At 34.3% G+C, this 22192-nt stretch overlaps 1 protein-coding gene across 4 annotated transcripts in view; it reads left to right on the top strand.

The window, feature by feature from the left end:
• Positions 1-22192, top strand: part of Csmd3 (CUB and Sushi multiple domains 3) — a 926836-nt gene that overhangs the window by 783814 nt on the left and 120830 nt on the right. For 3 of the 4 annotated variants that reach the window (XM_042673149.1, XM_042673151.1, XM_042673150.1), the window contains 4 exons: positions 8549-8662; positions 9183-9278; positions 10845-11048; positions 17154-17278. In XM_042673149.1, coding sequence (XP_042529083.1) covers positions 8549-8662; positions 9183-9278; positions 10845-11048; positions 17154-17278 — 539 coding nt within the window. The remainder of the gene's footprint in view (positions 1-8548; positions 8663-9182; positions 9279-10844; positions 11049-17153; positions 17279-22192) is intronic. The other variant, XM_042673152.1, reaches the window with a different exon arrangement.

Consider the following 22192-nt stretch of genomic DNA (forward strand, 5'->3'; position numbering starts at 1 on the left):
TCAGCTGCTGGGAAATGTTGCAACTGCCAAATTGCAGATAAAGTGTGTGCTTGCAGTTGAACAGACAGTTGCTCATGGAACAATTAAAGAAAATTGAACTATACTTGCATAAGTTGATTCATGAAATGTTTGTATGTTTAAAATATGTCAAGTTGGCAGTTTTGAAATTTTGGTTGTAGGCAAATGGCCATTATACAGAGTGAAACCTAGTACTGGAGAATTTGAAAAGTCAACATTATGGATTTAAGTCAGGACATTTACTATATAGATTGGTAGAAATATCACAAAATAAATTGTGAACAGGAAGATATATTAGAACTTCATTTCGTATAGTACATTAAAATAGATACAAGTTCCGAGAGCTAGTAAGTAACAGGACAATTGGTTACTAAAATACATAAAATAATTACTTCTTAAGTATTAGAAAATATCAAAACATATTAGGATTTTGGCATGTTAATTGTCAGATGCCACATCATCTGTTTACTGTATTAGCTGTTGCTATGGCACTTTTAGTGATTTTGATAGATAAAAATGTGTTCTTGTTTTATAGAGTACAGTATGATTCTGCAGGGAGATTTTGATTGAACCAAGATAATTAGTTTATGTTATATATGGTATACCATCATTGCTTTGAGGAATGGCATCTCATCATTAACTAATACTTTATAGCCATTATAGTGTAACAAAAACCTTGACTTGGTGTGAAGAAAACATAACTGTTCCAAAAACTTTAAGGAACATTTTGACTTATTATTGTAGGAATGAATGAATCTTCTGTCTAAATTTTCCAAGTGTAAAACGGTGTTTGTAAAGTATTTAGCTTGTGTTTAATTTCTTGAGCCTTGAAAAAGTATAGTGCGTTGGTTGGTTTCATTTCAAATAACTTTAAAAGTTCTGCCTTTTGCTTGCTTGATTCTGAGAAGAAATTTTATAGCATAAAACTTTAGTTCATTCTTTTTCATAAAATTGAACTTCTATTGAATGCCTTATAATCATTTTCACATAGCAAGGATGAACCTGGCATGGTAGTTCACATCTGTGGTCCTTGTTACTTGAGAGGCTGGCATGGATTAGATGGTATTGATGCTCACACAGGCATAAAGCTATCAAGACCTTCGATCAGCAAACAAGATATATGTTGGTATGTAAGTGTATTCCCAGTTACTGAAGAGAGGAAGAAATAAGAGGATCTTTGTCCAAGGCAAACACCAGAAAAACATGTGAGAATCTATCTAAAAAACTAACCTAAAGTAAGCTAGACTGGAAAAAAGAATCAAGGGGAAGAGGTTTGCTTAGCAAGCGCAAGGTTCTGAGTTAAAATTTTACTACTATTAATAAATAAACAAATGAAAAAGCCTTTATAATCCAGAGCTATCAAAGTGATCCTAGAGTACAGCCTTGTACCTATTTACAAAATAAACATTTTTGTCAACTCAGTCTATAGAGAGCAAAGATTTTCTATATGCTGCAGATTTGAAAGAGCTGTTTGGCATGCATGAGACCAGTGGAGAATATTGACAAAAATCATCCTAAAATATTGTCTTAATATACTCCTGTGGATGAACATATGAGGCAAATTGCATAGGAATTCAGATAAACTTTGATACCATGTTACCAACCCTAATTTTGTTCTGCATTCATACATAATCAAGTGTCTTTATGAAGGCATCTTTGATTTGGATCTTTTAATTTTCATTCTGGTACATTGTGTGCACATGTGTATTTCATCCTTGCTGTGTTAGTAAATAGAAGAAGGCACAGAAAATGGGTTGCTTCTTATAATTTTTTTAGCAGAGGGAGGAACCAGCTGAGTACGAGATAGATTTATAAATTCTGGGATGCAAAACGATGTGAAGCTTTGGCAGAAGAAACATGACATATTTTGAGAACCAAGCAGATATTTAACAGAAATTGATCAATTTTTCCATTATTATGTCCTATCCATATCTCTTTCCTTCTGCATGGAAGTTGGATAAAGTTTCAATGCCTTTATAGCAAGGAGATTTAAAATGTAGGTAGGAAACAAAAATAGATTAGAATGAGCTTTCACCTTGTTCTTTTCTGAACCCAAATAGGAAGCTGATAATTACAGTTTCCTCTTCCACTCAGAAGAAGAGAATGTGAAATCAAGGAGACAGAGAAGAGCATAGCCATTTTTAAGTGGTGAGACAAATTAACCTTGATTAAAACACCCTTTAAGACAATTAGTCCTACCATTTGTTCTAATGCGTATATAGAAGCGCAAGATGAGAAAAGATATTCTGACACTAAAGCACAATTTGACTTGATCAGTGAAATTTCAGATTGAATCAGTACAAAGCTAAGTGGTTGGTAACAATCTGTAATATTTATTACTATATGGGTCACTACTCTTTTCCACCTATATGTTTACATAACTTCACTTTTTGTCTACTATTTTTATTTTTATTGCTTGATAAAGATAATATACAAACGGGTTATGCTGTTACATATGCCAAGTAATGAGTACATTTTTTTGATAATATCACTCTTTCCCTCTCTCTTTATCTCCCAGTTATTTTCCCCTTTTTTTCCCTTTCATACCCACCCACAAGTTGTATAGTTCATTTTCAACATGATGTCCAGTGAGCACCACTGCTGCATTGGTTTACCCTTTTTTTCTCCCCAATTTAAGGATAAGGGAAGTGAAGTACAGAAAGCTGAATAATTTTTCATGGATTTCTTTCTAGATCTCTTCTGTAGTCAGCTTTAGGAAATGCCGTAGCATCAGAAGCTATTTCCCAACAATAAAATGGTTATTTGAAAACATTAGTCATCATATCTGCTCAGCTATGAATGCTGACAGTCTTTAAAGTAATTACTTTCATTTTCATTTTCTTTATTTTTGTCTTTACTATGAATGTGGGGGGGGGGACAGTAATGGGGTTGAAGTCAGAGCCTCATGCTTTTATGGCAAATACTCTACCATTTGGTCCGTATTCCACACCAACTTTGTTGTTTGACTCATATTTCCACATATTTGCCTAGACCTACGCCTAGCCTCATGCCTTCCTAACCTACATCTCCTACACAACTAGAATCATTAGTTCCTACCAGCATGCCTTATTATAGTTGGAAATTGAATCAAATTTAATTTTTATCTCAGGCTGACTTCAAATCATGGTCCTCCTGGTATCAAATACTGAGGATTAATTGTGTGAACAACTATGTCCCTCCTCTCCTTTCCAATCATCTCTTCTACTTGTCTGCTATCCTCTCCCATCTCAGGCCTCTGTGGATCTAATCTCAGGCTTCAAGCATGCTAGCCAGTTGTGCTACCAGTACACTAACTCCCCGCTTGGTTTAATGTATTTTCATGGACCAAAGGTGCCTCATATAATTAATATAGCTTCATCTTTACTACTATCTGGAGGTACTATGCTGCTTTTCCTCACAATATTTAAAGCTTTCTCCATCAGAACAGATTTTTATTATCATTATTATTATTAAGTGGTTGTACAAAGAGGTTACAATTCCATAAGTCAAGTTGTGAGTACAGTGCATTTGATAATGTCACTCCTACCATTTTTCTCCACCATTACTTTCACCCTCCCATTCCCAGTCTCAGTTACATAGTTCATTTTTTTCCATAATATACAATAAGTGTCAGGACAAACTTTAATCAAACCTGAAATGAGTACATTTTTTTCTAGTTATGTTTCTTTATTGTGAAAATACCCTACAGAGGGGTTCCAATTACATGAGCAAGGTAATGAGTACATTTCTTATCAAGCATTATTGCCTCCTCCTTTGTTTTTCCCCTACCATCCCTTCTTCCCATCTCCACAACTACATCCCCCTCCCCTAAACTGTAGTTTGTTTTTCAACATAGTGTCTTGTACATCTCATTGTTGCAATGGGTCAACCTGTATCCCTATTTAAACATTTGTGTTTTTTTTCCCTTCCACTCCCCAAATTATACCAACATGAAATACAGTGAAAACAAGGGTTATACCATGGGGGAGGGACATACAAAGCAACAAAAAGTCACGTGGTACCTTATAAATATGTTAGAAACAATAGCAAGAAAGAAAAACCAATTGTGTACTTATCTTCAAAAACAAGACCATACTAAAGCTACCAGCAAAACTATGTTTAGTGCAGCATTATTTACCATAGCTAAGATATGGAACAAATCCAGATGCCCCTCACTATATGAATGGATCAAGAAAGTGTGCATATATACACAATGGAATTCTATGCGTCCATCAGAAAGAATGACATTGCCCCATTTGTTAGGAAATGGAAAGACTTGGAAAAAATTATATTAAGTGAAGTAAGACAGGCCCAAAGAAACATAGGTCCCACGGTTTCTCTTATTTGCAATAACTAGTAGCAGAAAAGATCAGATAAGATGATGTTAAGCGAAATGAAATGGTTTTTCTTTTTCTGCTAACCTGTTTGAATTCAGGGACTGACACATGACCCTTGTTTGTCTATCTTCCTGTTGTGAGGCTGAAGCTCTACCATTTATGTCTATATCAGCAGATTTTGCTGATTATCTTAGAGATGGAGCTTTTCAGTTATTTTGGCCTGGCATCTTGAACCACAACACTCTGGATTTTAGTTTCTTCATAGCAAGGATTATAGGCACCTGGCTTACTAAAACTTCTCAGATATCCTTACTTATTCACCATCTTCTATAGGATCTGTTAGATTATTTTCTTTTTTCATGTTACACTCAAATTATGAGTTTGTCCCTTCTCCTACTAGCTTGCCACTGGGCTGCTCAGAGTTACTTGCTTTTGAAAGAAAAAGACAGTAAACAAGGTTGGAAACAAATTTTATTTGCATAAATTCAATCTTCATGTTTAATTCAATAACTCTGCTCCTGATCACTGAATTACAGTAATCATGTCCATATTTGTTTTATCATCCTCACTTAAAGTTAATTAATTTCTAAATCAGTGAGCCTCGATTAAACCAGCTATTTATTTTGATGGCACAAAAATTTAATATGACTTCCAAAATTTTGGGTTTGTTTAGACAGTAGTAAGAAAAACTATTCATTCACTTGATAGAGAATAGAAGCACGGGATGCATTCAAAATTATCAATCTAGGTATGAGTCACAGCTGTGTGGTTTCATGGTAGAGCAGAGATTGAAATCAACTCCAAGAAAGAAAAAAAAGAGAAATTTATAGAGGAGGAATAGAATGTGAGTGAATACATACAAAATTACTCAGAGGAAAATGAAGGATATTACAACATTCTGCCCTGGTCAACTTGGCAACAGTGTTGCTGAAGACAGCTGGGATGATCAGCAGTCCCCTAGAGTATTGTGTATTGTGTATTGTTGTGTGTGTGTGTGTGTGTGTGTGTGTGTGTGTGTGTGTGTGTGTGTGTGTGTGTGTAAATAGAAATAGAAGGAAGAATATACTTAGAAATTAGTTTGAAGCCTAATGCAAGTTTGGTCAAGAAGATACACATTGCCATTGGTGATGGAACCTTGAGTTATATTTCAGAATTCAGTGCAGAAAAAGGTTTAAAATTCTTAGTTTTTCTGCTTATTCATGTTCAAAGCAAATGTACACTCCAGGGAATCTATTATAGAGCAGGAAGCCAATGCTTATAGAAACTTTGTTAAATAGAAAATATCACCAGCAAATCTTTCCAGTAAGTGGAAGCTTTCATCTGTATCGTGACTGAGTATGATTAAGCAATGTTCCTTGTTAAAATAATCTTGGTTTATTTGAAAAGAAGATTAGATAGATGTGATAGATATACATTTCTCAGCACATAAGAAAAGCCAATGAATTAAGACAAATTACAGAACTTGAGGGTTCCCTTTTATTTCTTAAAATATCTGCCTGAGATGGTGGAATTTGGTCAGGACTATAACATTAGTTTAATGATAATGTGTAGGAAATTAGATCACTACCATCGATCCTGATTCCTTATGCTATGAAATGCATCATTAAAGTGGTACTTGGTAATTTTATCTTTGATATAATGATTCATACTCTTGCAGAGTAACTTGTTTCCTAAATGCAACTATTTTTTCACTTATAATGTCAGTTACTCACTTTAATAGAGAGTTAGATCGTAGTTAAAGAAAAGTAGAATGCTCATTGCTTAATAAGGCATGATTCTAAACTCCATTCTCCAAGCCGTATTCTTCGCAATTTTCCCTACTTTCATCTCAGAGTTACTATAACAAATTTAGACAGAAACTACTACCAATACTCAGAACAGTTTTTCTTACTTATTAATTTTCTAACTTATTAGTTTTCTTACTTATTAATTACTCCATTATTGACAGTTATGCTGTCAATGTATTCAATTTGTAATCCTCAAAAAAATCTGTCAATCTATAGTGAAGCAACAGTTGACAATGGCAGGGAAAAACATATGCAACCCTCTCTTTTTCCTTGAAGAAAACTCCAGGAAACCAATTTGAATGATTTTGATATTAGTAAATGTAAAGGTTTGCTTGGATATCAGTATGTTTCCTGGTAGAGTAGTTTAGATATTAAGAGTAGAAAAGTTCAAGTATGTAAAAGGTGACTCACTGACTGTCAAAAATGATTAGAGAAAAAGTGGCCTAGGTTCTTGTTGCACAGTGTTTTTGATAAAGCGAAGTTCTTGTATTTAAACATTTTTTTCTTCTCCCGGTGGGAGATATCATTTGGTAAGCCTAAGGTAACATCTATATTGCATTAGAAACTTTTTGTGCTTGGTTGTGCTGTTCCTGAGGCTTGAACTTGAGACCTGGACACTGACCCTGAACTTCTTTTGCTCCATTAGCAATAATTTGGTAATTTATTGGAGATAAGAGTCTCATGGACTTTTTGCTCCAATGTGGCTTTTAACCGTGATTTTCATGAGCAACAGGTCCCCAGCTCATTAGAACCTTTTGAAGAGCCATCTGAAGATAGATTATGTGAACATCATGAATGCAAAATTAGGAAAGAAAACCTTACTGATTTTATTTTGGGGAGTGTTTCTTTCAAAATAATTTAGGATTAGATGCACCAAACTCAGCATCTTTTAGGTCTAAACACACACTCTCTCTCTCTCTCTTCTCTAGATAGATAGATAGATAGATAGATGGCTTACAAAACACGGAAACCTATGTTTATTTTAATAGCATCTCGGAAATATTTTTAAGGAGGATTATTTATAAAAAGGCAAAATAAAGAGTTTTAGTTGTCAGAAAATCTTCTACACAATGGCACTGTTTCTATAGTGTGTTCATTTTCGTTTGTTCCACAAAGAACTGGACTGAGACCACCAGCTTATTTTGCAGGCCAAAATGCAAGAGTAGCTTTGTTTGCAGCATTATATGTACGCCTTTGTTCATTGGCAGAGCTCAGCATGTTTCCTGTGGACATGAAGGTTTTCAAAGGGACAAGTGAGGAGTATTCATGACCTTGACTTGAGGTGTAAAATATGAAACAGGATTTTTTAAATATGTGCATGTTACACACAGACAACCTATCATTTAATTCAAGCAATGTGCTTCTGAATATATAAAAGTTTTCTTGCTTTTACGTGAATAATCTTCAGGAATGCATTATCTTTTAAATCCTGTATTTTTTTTCTATTCAGTGACATATTTTAAGGATAATCATTATTATTCATTTCATTTTGCAAAAAAACACAAAGGAGATTTCTCTCTACTCTTGAGTGGGTTCTTTTTTTTAGTTATAGTTTGGGTAGCGTTCACAGATAAATTTACTATATAATTAAAGACAAGTAAATATAAAATTAAAAAGAATATTTTATAAAGCTCTCTTGGTAAGTACTTCAGAATTGTTCTTACCATGAATAAGCATTCATCTTGTGAAATTCTATAACATTTTAATTGATTAGCATATTTATAGAATGTGTCTTACCATGGGCAAGAGATAAATAAAAAAATGTTCAGAAGTCATTTTGAATTTTGTGTGTAAATTAAAGACTATCCCTAAAAAAATCAATCTTGATATATTTTCTAGTGAAAATATTGTTCATAATAGAGTACCATTTTAAGAGTAACCTAGAAAATTTCCCCTAATTAAAACCTTGCTTTTCTCATTGAAGGAGGAGAAAAAAATTAGAAAAAGAGAAGAGAGTCACAAAGTGTAAAGAACCAATCTATTATCAGGAAAACAAAACAAAACAAAAACAAAAGCAAAACCTAATCTACCATTAGTAAAAACAAAACAAAATAAACTCCAAACTGGTTACTTTTAAGTATTTAATCACAACAATTTCACGATTTGTGATCTAAATTCCATGCCATCTCTATTTTTCTTTTTTAGATTTAGTCTTTTTCATACATTTTATTGCCTTTATGCCATGGTCATTAACCTATGACATGGAAATCCTTGTGTCAGGAAGATTAATCAATTGGCACCTCTCCTCTCTGAAAGCTAGAAAACTAAACAAAAAGATGACTATTATATTGTAATACTTTGTTCTCTCTCTCCTCCTCTTTCTATTTTTTTGTTTTTGTTTTTGTTTTTTGTTTTTTGTTTTTGTTTTTTGTTTTTGTTTTTGGATGGTTGGTGATTTGTTTGCTTCTCCGGGTTCCTGTTGATCAGTGGTGTTTGGCCAGTTTGTATTTTTCCAGACATCACTCCACGATGTTGTTGAGGTGTTTGATGGGCCAACTCCGCAATCTGCTCTGTTATCCTCCCTCTCAGGATCCCATTCAGGTATCCTTTCACAGAACTGCCGTGCCTCAGGTGTTGATTAAAGATTGACAATGATTAGTGCTGTAGATGAAGTTGAAATTTATGTCATCCATAGTAGAAATAAAGTAAAATGCAAATAGAAACGCATTTTTTTAATTTTTAATTTTTTAAGAATTTAAACAAAATGGATCAGTAACTACGAAGCTTGAGAAAAATAGAACCGACAATTTTCTGGGATTGTAAACAAATAAATATAAGATTGAATCACAATTTGTGGTGTTTAATATAATATAAAATATTTAAGGATTCTTTGAAGAGTGAGAAAATATCTATTAACATGTAATTAAAAGCTTTCTTTTGAAAAGATGATATGTGTAGCTGAGCCCAAAGAAACAATATATTGTTAAAGACAGGATATTTTAAAGTAATTTGATAGTAAATAGATTGACATTTTTCAAATGACAGTGTAAACTAATACAATTTGTTAGGTATACTGAATGGAAATTATTTATGATATCTTAGTGTTTGTTTTGTTGAGTAGGAGAAACACTTCCACTGAGTTCAGGTAATCAGATCACAATTCGATTTACTTCAGTTGGACCAATAACAGCTAAGGGATTTCACTTTGTTTACCAAGGTAAGTGACCCTGTAGTCTAGAAACACTCTAAGGAATGATATCAAATTCCATGCTTTGCTCAGAGTGTTCAAGTAATATAATCTTCATAACTGTCAAGGAGAGGTTAAGGTTTTATTTGGAACAGGTTTTCCCCTGTACCTTCCCTTTCCCCGCCCATTAGAGCATGGTTGCTTTGAACAGATTAAAGCATGACTCACTGCTCCCATCATGATTCTCAACTCCAGCATATGATTTCCCTCCTTCCCAACATATTGTTTTCCAAACATCGATGTTTAGAGACAGCTCTTCACTCTACATTTTCTGTTCTCCTCACAATCCAGCACTGTACATTAATAAAACAAAAATAAATATAAGTTTTTCACAGTAATGAATTTTAAAAAGCCAAAGACATTATCAGTTCATACAATTATCCTTTCTTGTTTTCTAAGGACAATTGAAACTTTCCTCACCTTTCTTAAGGGTTTTGCACATTAGAACTCCTTTATACAGTTCTTTTCTTGACATTTATAAACAGCCAACAACCTTGCCTATTATCATTAAACTAAATCAATGGCCATTATTGGAAATAATTTAGATATCATGGAGTAGCTCTTCTCCAATATATCTTGAACTATATTGCTTAGAAATATATTCAAATTAGTGATATGAAATTTTTATTTAACTCTTTAACCTATTTATCACTTTGCTATACATTTTATTCTCTTATTTTAACTACAACTTTTTTCCTATAAATAATGTATGATTCTAGGAATTCAAAAAGGCACTAAAATTTAGTTATATTTACTCAAGTCACATAATATGAATTTATTCATTTGGAATGAATCTACTTGGAATTCATCATATCATTTCTTGGACTCTTCTCAATCGCTCTAGTCACATTTGTGTGTCTTTTAAAAAGAAAAAACATCCTGTTATCATTCTATTTTATTAAATTAAAAAGGCAGTATTATATAATATGCAAACTGTAATAGCAATTTCAAAATTGATGTATGCTTACTAAAGTGATAAATTTTATTGTTGTTAATCTGTCTGACTTACATACTACTTCCACTGAATGTAGCTATTTTCTTCCTCAACAGCAAGTATGTTTTGAAAACTAAATTTGTGAACTTATTATGAAAAAATAAAATGTTTTTGCTGCTTTAAAAACTGTGTTTTTGAGGACCAAGTACTGAAAGAAAAATTATGTAATATGAAACATATATTTGTACTTGGTATTCCAAGTTATAAAGGTTAAAAAGTTTCACTTTTAATCAATAAATTCTAGTGTTAAACTAAAATTATTTTATAGTATAAATAAGACTGGTAAAATAAACAAAATTGATATAATTTATGTTGTTTAAAAGATGAAAGGTAAAACTTTTCTAATAAGTCTTGATGACAATGGCTGTATTCATTTTAAATTGTATCTTATTATAATGGGATTTAATACTTTTATCAATGTATAAATTGTTGATTGAAATTCTGACAAAATGTAGATTTTGAAATGTGTGTCATTAGTTACATTTTACAATCTATTTTCTCTAATGAATGTGGAATCAAAATCAATAATTATTTCTACACAGCTGTCCCTAGAACAAGTTCTACACAATGTAGTTCTGTGCCTGAACCAAGATTTGGAAGAAGGATTGGCAATGAATTTGCAGTTGGTTCATTGGTTCTTTTTGAATGTAATCCTGGATATATTCTCCATGGATCCACAACGATTAGATGTGACACAGTCCCCAACTCATTGGCCCAGTGGAATGACTCCTTACCTACATGTATTGGTGAGTATCCAAACTTCTTGGAGTTATTTTAGATTATTTCTCATTATTTTCAATTTAAGGAAAAGAATCCTTCGCCTGCACTATTTCTTTTAAATAATAAAATATATTGTCAATAACTGGCGATATAAAATAGATCTCTTGAATATATTGTACCACTATAACTGTCATTTTGTATCCTTTATCTGAGATCTTCTCTCAATCAACTCAGATTTTTTTGATGACCATTTCACTGTCTTTTTCTGTGAGATCAATACTTTCACATGCAATATGTAAGTCCATTTTGTCTTTCAGTTCCTGGCTTATTTCATTTAGCTAACATTCATGTTGTAAATAGTAGAGTTTTCTTTTGATAGTGTGTGAATAATAATAATCAATCATGCACATTAAGCACACTTTCTTCATCCACTCAGCAGTCATGGACATTTAATTTGGTTTTATTTCCTGGCTTCATGGGACTGTAAATGTCTCTGATATACTAATTTCATTTTCCAGCAGTGAGATTGCCATAGGGGAATTTGCATAATACTTTTCAAATGTTCTGAATATATGTGTCCTTCCAAAACTCATGTATTGAAACTCTAACCCCCAAGGTGATGGTACTATGAGGAGATGCCTTAAACATGTAACTAAATTATAAATTATAAAGACCGAGGCCTGTGAATAAAATTATTATCCTTGTAAAAGGAAATCCTAGCAATTACAATAACCCGTTTGCTGTCCCTCTCCCAGCTACTATTTAGTGTTAGACACAGCAAAACAGAGTATGGCACATAATATTTTTCCATTAAATATTTAGTCAATGAGTGAAAAAAACGCAAAAAATAGTGATCATTACCCAAATGCCCGTTGAGGGCTAAGGTCTAAGTCCCAGGGTGTATTTCTGAGAGGATTTCTGAGTCCAGGGGTCCATGTACTCCAATTCCAGCATCTACCACAAGATGACACCCTTGTGCACTCTGCTTGCTTTGACTTTTACAAATCTGAACTTTCAAACTCGTCATGGACCTATAGGAATTATACTTTGCTAAAATACTATGAGTCAATTTTATTCAGAAAGAGAAAAAAATTCTCTATTTAGATACAAAATTCAGTTGAGGTATAATCTTTTCAGTCTCTTCACAGAATTTATACATCATGGTTGTTTTCTATGCTTTCCCAATTCAGTAAATGTTCTTTTATAACAGCTTAAGCCATGCAAGCATCTAATTGAAACCAAATAATGCAGCTCTCTACACTGGTAATGATTTTCATCTCAATTAAATTGTTTTAGGTTCATATTTTCTTGCAATATCAATACTTTCAGGTATTGTCTATCATATTAAAACATAGTTAAATGCTTAGTAATGAAATGAAACTGTGGACTAGAAATCAGCCACATTAAATATGATTATGCTGATAGATAAAATAAATGGTCAAATACTAAATTATAGACAGCAGAATGCAAACAATAGCCATCTTATACAAAACTGTAGTACCAACAATATACAATAACATTTTAAGAAAAAAATTGTACTTGAGACAAATGTAAAACTTAAACATAAAGCAAGCTGAAGTCAAAACCTTTATCATCCGAATTTAACCTTGCTATACCTCAGATTTGTGAAAAATTTTACTCTTATAACCCCCCAGGCTGTCCAGCCCCTGAGACTGTGTGATTCAAACAACCTCCTTAAATCACTAATAGCTTTGACAATATATAGCCTCAAGCTTAAGTTCTATTAGTGGGAGGTCTCTTTTGAAAAGCCCCAGGAACCTGCACCTAATTCCCTTAGGCAAGAAGTCTTTAATTGGCTGCTTATCCCTTCACCTTTTTCTGTTTCTGTGTTTTCAATTCCTTTTCCTATCCAGAATAATTTTTACTTGGAATGTCTCCATGGTAACACCTGTCTATTTCATCTTTTCTTAGAGTGGCAATTGATGAGGAAAAATACACAGCATCTTAAGTTTCAAGCCTTGTGGCATGTATTCATCTATCCATTCATCCAGAAAAAGTGGTTAGAAAAGAGAGGTGTCAACCATTGGCATTTATAGGAAGTACAATTAAGCACTATATAAACGAATAATATCATCAACTCTAGGAGAGGGATAAATTCTTTCTTTTTACAAGTAGTATAATGCTATGTTAGCTGGAGGCCAGGGGCTCAGGCCTATAATCCTAGCCATTGAGTAGACTGAGATCTGAGGATTGCAGTTCCAAGCCAGTCCAGGCAACAAAATCAGAGACTCTTCATTCTCCATTTAAGCACCAAGAAAGCTGGAACTGAAGTTGTGGTTCAAGTGGTAGACCACAAAATCTCAGGAACAGCATCCAGGCCCCAAGTTCAAGCCCTAGGACAGACTCAGACACAGACACAGACACAGACACACACACACACACACACACACACACACACACACACACACACACACACACTTCATATTTTAAAGGCAAAAGTAGAATCAAGATTTAATCCAGGCTACAATGAATAATTATATATTTATTACATAATGTTGATTGGAAGGATAATTTCTCATTTTTAATATATGCTTAAAATGGGATATATAAGTGTTAAGATAAGTAATTCACACAAGATATAGATAGATAGATAGATACATACATACATACATACATACATACATCTATATATGTATACACATACATAAAAGAAGGATGGAAGGGCAAGAAAAAGAAAGGGCTGGGTGAGGGTAGCTCATGCCTGTAATTCTAGATACTCAGGAGGCTGAGATCTGAGGATCACGGTTCAAAGCTAACATAGCAGAAAAGTCTGTGAGACTTATCTCCAATTAACCACCAGAAAACTGGAACTGGTGTGGGTCAAGTGGTAGAGTGCTAACCTTGAGCTGAAGAGTTGAAAGACAGTGTTCAGGCCCATAGTTCAAGCCCCAGGACTTAGAAGGAAAGCAAGCAAGCAAGCAAGCAAGAAAGAAAGAAAGAAAGAAAGAAAGAGAGAGAGAGAGAAAGAGAGATAGAAAGAGAGAAAGAGAGGAGAGAAAGAGAGAAAGAGAAAAGGAGAGAAAGAGAAAGAAAGAACGAAAGAGAGAAAGAAAGAAAGAGAGAGAAGAGAGAGAGAGAGAGAAAGAAAGAAAGAAAGAAAGAAAGAAAGAAAGAAAGAAAGAAAGAAAGAAAGAAAGAAAGAAAGAAAGGAAGGAAGGAAGGAAGAAAGAGAAAGAAAGAAAGAAAAAAGAAAGGAAGAAAGAGAAAGAAAGAAAGAAAAAAGAAAGAAAGAAAGAGAGAAAGAAAGAGAAAAAGAGAGGGAGAAAGAAAGAGAGAGAGAAAGAGAGAGAGGAAGAAAGAGAAAGAAAGGAAGAGAGAAAGAAAGAAAAAAGAAAGAAAGAAAGAAAGAAAGAAAGAAGGAAAGAAAGAAAAGGAAGGAAGAGGGAAAAAGGAAAGGAAGAAAAATAAATAATTAATAGTGTAGCATATATTGTAGAAGAAAACCAGGAATTTTTGGTGTCCTGAAGTTGAAGTAATGATAATGATACACTCAAATGCATGCAGTTGTCAACAGTAACAAATAGTTGCTTCTATGAGGAACTGATTACGTTTCAACATGATGGTAAGCTGAGCTAGGAGACACTTCCACACAGGATTAGAGAGGTGACAGCACCACTATCTATAGATGGTGTTGGCTAGGCAAGAGAAGAAATCTAATGACTTCAATAGGAGCATGCTACTTAGCTGGAGGGGAGGGACGTAGTGTTGGGGAAACAGTGGGGGAAATTGTTATAGATGAGTGTGAAGACAGAACATCAAAGCTAATAAAATTAACTAGTTGTAGAGTTGAGATGCCAGACTTAGGAAAGACTTTTAGAAGAGAAATAACATGGTGCATTGTAATTTCAGAAAGATCCTTTTGAAGTACTTTGGAGAAAACACTGCACTATAAATATAGGGAAGATCATTTATAAAGAGATTTTATTTATTTTAGGACCAGTGCTTTTTGAGCCATCTTTTTTCTTATACTTGTAGAAAACTAAATCTATAATATTTTTCCTCCATTCCTGTCATGCAAAAATAATTTTTTTTAAAAAACTAAAACATTATTTTTACTTTCAAAAGAACTAAATTCTTTCTGGTCAAGTGGAATTACGTTTGTTGTTAACTCAATGGTATGTATTTATCTGAAAGTACAAAAATAACTTTCTCTATGAAAGAGCAAATGCACTGTTTTCAGTAATTGTATTTGGTTTTTTGAGTTTGGCTTTGAAAGTAGAACAAAATACCTGTACTTTACGAAAGTTGTTATTAAAACAAACAAACAACACTAAAACACCCCACTTCTTTAGAGCCAGAAGCCAGTAGTTCATGCTTATACGTCTAGATATTTGTAAATACTGAGATCTGGAGGACTGCAGTGTGAGACCAGTCTGGGCAGAATAGATCAGGAGTCCTCTATTTTATGAATAGATAGGTCCAGTGGCTCATACTTGTTATCCTAAGTTATGTGGGAGGCTGAGATCTGAAGGTTAGGGTTTCAGATCAGTCCTGGCAGTGGAAGCCCAGGACACCCAGCTCCACAAAAGAAAGCTGGATATAGTAGTGAATGCCTCAGATCCCAGGATCATGGGCAGCCCAACATAGCTGGATGGTGGCTCAAGTGGATACCTTAGTAGGAAGTAGGACCCTGTCCTAAAACTAGCCAGCAATAAAAAGGACTGTAGATATGACCGCAGTACCCCACTAGACTAACATTCATAAGGCCCAGAGGACAAACCTCCAGCAGCACCACCAAAATAAATAAATAAATAACCTCTCATCTACTGTAATTACCATTATAGATGGACCAGAAAACATGCTTGAGCCCAGTGCCATCAGTATCTCAAATGAAAATAATTGTATCTAAAGAAAACAGTCTAGTCATTGAAGTCAATAAAGGAGTGTTGTTTTGGTTAGTATGCTAGCTCCTTTATGTATATTAATAGTCTGTCTATATGTTTTCACAAATCATTTTGGAAACACATTTCACAATGAAGTTGACTGCATTTCAGACAATGTATGGAACATTTCCAAGTCGCTCACTGTTTAAGAGGAATGACTCGGGTCATGCCAGAATATTTTATTTTTGTATTAACACTTATTGAACAAAATCAAAGAAACTGTGACCAACTGCAACGTTTATGTCATTTTTTTTTCTGGTAATAGCTGTACTCGCAATGACCCAACTGGAACTCAGTGAAACACCTTCTTCTATTGAAAGATAGGATTCCTGCTCTGAACTCCAAGATTCATATCTAGCTCCATCTCTCACTGTGTAATCTTGGGAAAGAAATTTAACCTCTCAGTGTTTCTGTTTCTTTGGCTGTGAAATGGGAAATTAATTTATTGTGATTTTCTTTTTTGACTTGGAGATGCTGAAGTGAATTAAAGTATATAAAGCATTGAGAAGAATGCTTGACAAAGTAGTCTCTGAAAATGTTGCAAATAGAACGTAATTCTTACCATCATCATCTTTAACTTTAAGAGAATATTACTTTTCCTTACAGTATGCATGAAGGAAGATGTATCTAATATCTTCAGTATTACTTCAAAAATTCTCTATCCCAACATCTCAAAATTGACTATACCTAGCTACAGTGAACTTCCTGTTATGTGTTTGTGACTTAAACTCAGGCTTTTGCACTCTCATTCAGCTTGCTTGGCTGCCACACTTTCAATTGAATTATGCCTCCAGTCCAACTTGCTTACTGATTGTCTAGAGATGGAATCTCAAAGAAGTTTTTTTTTTTTTCCCCTGTCTGGTTTGTAGAATGGAACGCCAGATATCTGCATGTTAAGTAGCTAGCTCTGCAGGTGTGAACCACATGGCAGTGGTCCCAATGAACTTTTTCATAATATATTAGAAATGACATGACATTATTGACCTAATTATAGTGTGATTTCAGATATGCTGTTGTAAGACGAACCATTAGTACTGTATAGCTATATTCTTTCAGCATTTTGTGGAATACAAATTCCTAGTTTGCATTATTCTGAGGCATTTAAAAAAGAGTATGATTTAGTTTTGTTTGCAAGAATATTATGTTTGAGATGTTATTTGTGAATTGTCCTCTTACTCTAATTCTTTGCATGAGAGTTAACTCCCTCTCACACTGCTTTACTTGTAGTGCCTTGTGGGGGAGTTTTAACTAAGCGCAAAGGGACTATTTTGTCTCCTGGATATCCTGAGCCTTATGACAACAATCTGAACTGCATATGGAAGATCACAGTGCCAGAGGGAGCTGGAATTCAAGTAAGGACACTTGCACTTTTTCTTACAATCATTTATTTGAAATTATTATTATTAGACTGAATTTGTATTGTATCTAAAAACCAAGCAAGTGATTTTGGTTGACATGGATCGATTTAATGGAAAGATATGAGAAAGATACTTCAAAGTTGGGATGAGCAATGTGAAACAGTATTAAAACATTCAGGTCAAGTAATTCAAGAGTGGTTTGTTTTGATGATCAGGTCATTCCTGTCTAGTTGATTCTATCTATCTCTGTCATTTCATGCTCAACATGATGTTCAGTTCTTAGTCATCCTGTTGTGTGATTAGGAGATGAGTATAAAAGGATGATGATGATGACTACAGAAACACAGTAGAAGGGGGAATTGATCAAAGACACCACAAACACCTATGGAATTATCACAATGAAACTAACTAATGTTATTAATGCCTTGTAACACAAAATAGTAGAACTAACTAAATAGATAAATAAATAAACAGCAAGTGCTCAGCACAAGAGAATGTCATGAAGGTCAATAAGCTCTCAGCACAAGAGTATTATGTCTTAAAGGTCAATAACCAAAGTGGAATGATTTGCCTTAAGTGCACTTTTTTTCAATGGTAAAGAAACCCATCTAGAGATTTCCCCCCACATTACTGGACAAAAGAACAATCATATTGATTTCTAAACCATTCATTGAGCAACAGCCAAACAAGCACTATGATTTGGCTCAATAAACCCATATTTACCACTTGAACTGGAATACATCAAGACCTCTGCTTTCTCTGATGTATGCATCCCTCATTTCATTGAACCTGCCAGGGCTCTCTCACTCATGAAGATGAATGTTATTCGACAGGCAAGCAGAGTGTTTTTTAAAGTTATTTTAACTTTTTGAAGCAATTTTACCACTTATTTTTGTTTTACTTAGAGACCCATTTTTATTGATGAGTTGATGGTAATTTACTGTTGGGTCTGTATATTCCACCAAATATTACGAGGTTGAGTCTTCACAAACTAATTTGGTTCGGTGCCTGTGGCTCACACCTGTAATCCTAGCTATTCAGGTGGCTGAGATCTGAGGATCGCAGTTCAAAGCCTGCCGGGGCAGATAAGTCTGTGAACCTCATCTCCAATAAACCACCAGAAAACCAGAAGTGGCACTATGGCTCAAGTGGTAGAGTGCTAGCCTTGAGCTGAAGAGCTGAGGGACAGTGCTCAGGTTAAGAGTTCAAGCCCTATGACCAAACAAACAAACAACAAAAAAACAAAAACAAAATTCAAAAACAAAACAATAAAACAAAACAAAATCTAATTTGATCACTTCACCAGTGGATTCATAAGCTTTCTTTATGGAATATAGTTGTAGTTTCAGTAGCTAAGATGCCATACCTTAAAATTGAAGTCAAGTCTGGGGATGATGCTGAGTACTGAGTGTGTAGAGTGTGTTTCACATGTACAAGTGGCTGGATTTGATGTTCAGCACTGAAAAAAAAAACAGAGGAGGCAAAACAAAACAAAATCTCTGCCCTTGAGTAGAAGTATGAATTTTGGTTTAAAATAATCAAATTTGAAATTAACTTTATTCAGAAATTTTAAAAAATCAAAGTGTCTTAGCTATCAGTCATAAACTAATAGAGAACATAAATTTCAAGAGAGAAGATTTACCTTGACTTATGATTCAAAGTCTCTATCCCTAAAACTAATACAGTGGTAGGATCATATGGAAGAAGAATCTGCTGAGGAAAGGGGAGAGGGAGGGCGCAAGGGAGGGAGGGATGGAGAGAGAGGGGCAGACCAGAAAGGGGTACCAGAGAGAGAGAGAGAGAGGAGAGAGAGAGAGAGAGAGGAGAGAGAGAGAGGAGAGAGAGGGGGGGGGAAAGAGAGAGAGAGAGAGAGAGAGAGAGAGAGAGAGAGAGAGAGAGAGAGAGAGAGGAAATCTAGGAACAAAGTAAACCTTCACGGGCATCCCAATGACCTACTTTAGTTCCTACAACTAGGACCCATTGTAAACCTTCCATCACCCCCAGCTAGGCCTCATTTTAAATCCATGCATGGATTCACTGATAATGTTAGAATTGTTATGATTCTATTACCTCCCCAAGGCACCGCCTTCAGAGTATTTCTGTGTTGGGTTTAAAGGCTCAAACATGTGGTTTGGGGGAAGTGAAACCTCACCATAGGTCTCCAGAGAGAAATAGTCCAGCTAACCATCCAGAAAATAGTACAGGTTTTGTTTTTAGAGATGTAAAGACAACAAAATAATATAAGATGTATGCTCACATTCTGGCTAGTCTTATTGTTGTTTTTATGGTCGTTTTGTAAAATGTAAAGATCAGTAATGAAGTCTATCTTGTTATCATAAAAGCAACATGCACTCTAGGCGTTTTATGTCCCAGATTGTGCGAAGGAACAATTGTGAGCCTATGAAGAATAGCCTAGAGCATCTTCATATTGATATCAACTCATTTCCATCTCATCTTAATATTAATTTAAGGAAAGCTCTGACTTTTTTTTCTATCTCACTGTATTTTTGACATACTGCAATGTGGCTTCAACAATGACTTTTTACAGTCACTTTCATAATGAACAGCTGATCTGCTTCAATCCACTGTCTGTGTGTCCTCTTTGTTCTCTGAGAAGCTATATCTGCTCATCTCTTCACTCCAAAAACATAGATTCCTCCATTAGCTTCTCCACCATCAATCTTCTCTCTCTGTCTCTCTCTCTGTCTCTCTCTCTCTCTCTCTATATATATATATATGACCTGTGTAACACACACACACACACACACACACACACACACACACACATATATACACACACACATACACATAGAGACACATAAATACACACACATATATTCAACTCCTAATTCTATGTCTCATGCATTGTCTCTTCTTTCAATTCAACCCATCTTTCAAATACTACATCTTATATCATTTTCTTTGTCTTCTATAGTTCTATGTTTTCAGCAATTATTATATAGTAAGGATGACCTGATTTGCAATAGACTATCAAAAAGCATTCTTTGAATTAAGGGTTGACTAAATGATTTGGAAACGAATACAGCAATGTAATCCTCTCACTGGAGCACTATAATATATAATCTAACTGCCTACAGAGTCACTTCTTTACATTTCTCTTGGGCATTTCAAATTCAACCTATTTCAAAATGATTTCATGAACTTTTGTCAAAACTATAGATTTCTCCAGGAATCTCTGTCTCAGCATGACCCCTTTTTCATTCAATTAAATAAGCCAGAAATCTTTATGCATTTTTTAAAATTTTGGTCTACCCACTTTCTGTACATAAGAAGTATATCATGTCTGTGTTTGCTACATTTTCTATTCAAGCCTATTTTTTCACCAATGCTTATACCATCCAAGGTCTGGCCTGCACCATTCCTATCTAAGATTTATACACTTCTTTTGTCTGTTCCTACCTTAAGCAAATAGAATAATCATCTTGAAGTTAAAATCTAGTACTGTCACTTTCCCCCTTATACCATTTCTATTGTTCTCCATCTTCTGAAGTCTTTGACATAGCATTGACAACTTCATGATCCATTCTCACTCTTTACCGGTTCTACTCAGGGAATTTCACTATTCTTTGTGATCACTGGCTATTCTCTTGCCTATGAACTAGGGGCATGTAGTTTCCTCTGCTGATGACATTCTCCATTCTCTCCCTCTATTTGGCTTAGTCTTAGTCCTCATTATGTTCTCAACTGAATTATATTTCCTGTGGTAGACCTTCTCTGAACTTAAAGAAAGGTTAAGTTCCCTTGCAATAATTTCTCATGGCTCCCTGTAATGACTTTTTTCATAACACCCATCACATTTTAATGTTATTACCTAATTATCCCTAATCTCCTGAGGGCAGTAACCAAGACTTCTCTGACAGTACCTGGCAGTAAAAGTTCAGTAAATATTTTTAGAGTAATCGATGATTACTTCCACAAGCAGTGGAGGTAAGACTATTTGAGAGAGTTAGCACTGTATAATGAATTAACAAGACCTATGCAGAAAAAAATGTATTACATATAACTTGCCCTACACAAACATTGTTAGAAACTGGACACTTATCAATGACAATATGTAATCTTTCATTTAGGAAGTATTTTGATTTAAACAAAATTTGAATTTAACAGAATGTTTAGCAAACTCATAACATATAACATATTTTGAAATTTGAACACTCTGAGGGACCATAAATCACTTTAGAAAAACATTAACCCTTTTTATGGAGCTACTTTTAGACACTTCCTTAAATAAAAGTAATGCATTAATGGTCTAACACACATATGTAATGTAATATAATATAATATATGACTTATATTTGAAACTTTATTACCTTCACTACTACCTGGCTATGGTTTAGAGTGATATATAACTTGGGGTGGGAGGATAAATATATATGTGAGTAAAGAATTACATAGACCATGGGGGAGGGACATGCCCTATTGTCACTGTATTTGATGTTGGTATACTTTGTGGAGGGGAAGGGAAAAAAACAAATTGTTTAAATAGGGATACAGGTAGACCCATTGCAACAATGCGATGTACAAGACATTATGTCGAAAAACCAACTTTACAACTTAGGAGGGGGTTGGGGGTGATGGGAAGTTATGGGAAGGGGAAACAAAGGAGGAAGCAACAATGCTTGATAAGAAATGTACTCATTACCTTGCCCATGTAATTGTAGCCCCTCTGTACGGTATTTTGACAATTAAAAAAACCAGAAATATATAAATCAAACAAACTAATCAAATATGAGACAATATAGGGTCACTATAGGTAAGATAAAAGGGAAATATATGCCATGTCAAAAAATGTTACAATTGTTTAGGTGATTTGATAATTCTTTCTAAATCATCTCAACAATCAATTTTTAGATAATTATCCCATGAGAAATTTATGGGAGAGGATGA

Source organism: Dipodomys spectabilis, unplaced genomic scaffold (genome assembly GCF_019054845.1).
Source record: "Dipodomys spectabilis isolate Male_0828 unplaced genomic scaffold, ASM1905484v1 ptg000783l, whole genome shotgun sequence".
Classification (NCBI taxonomy): Eukaryota; Metazoa; Chordata; class Mammalia; order Rodentia; family Heteromyidae; genus Dipodomys; species Dipodomys spectabilis.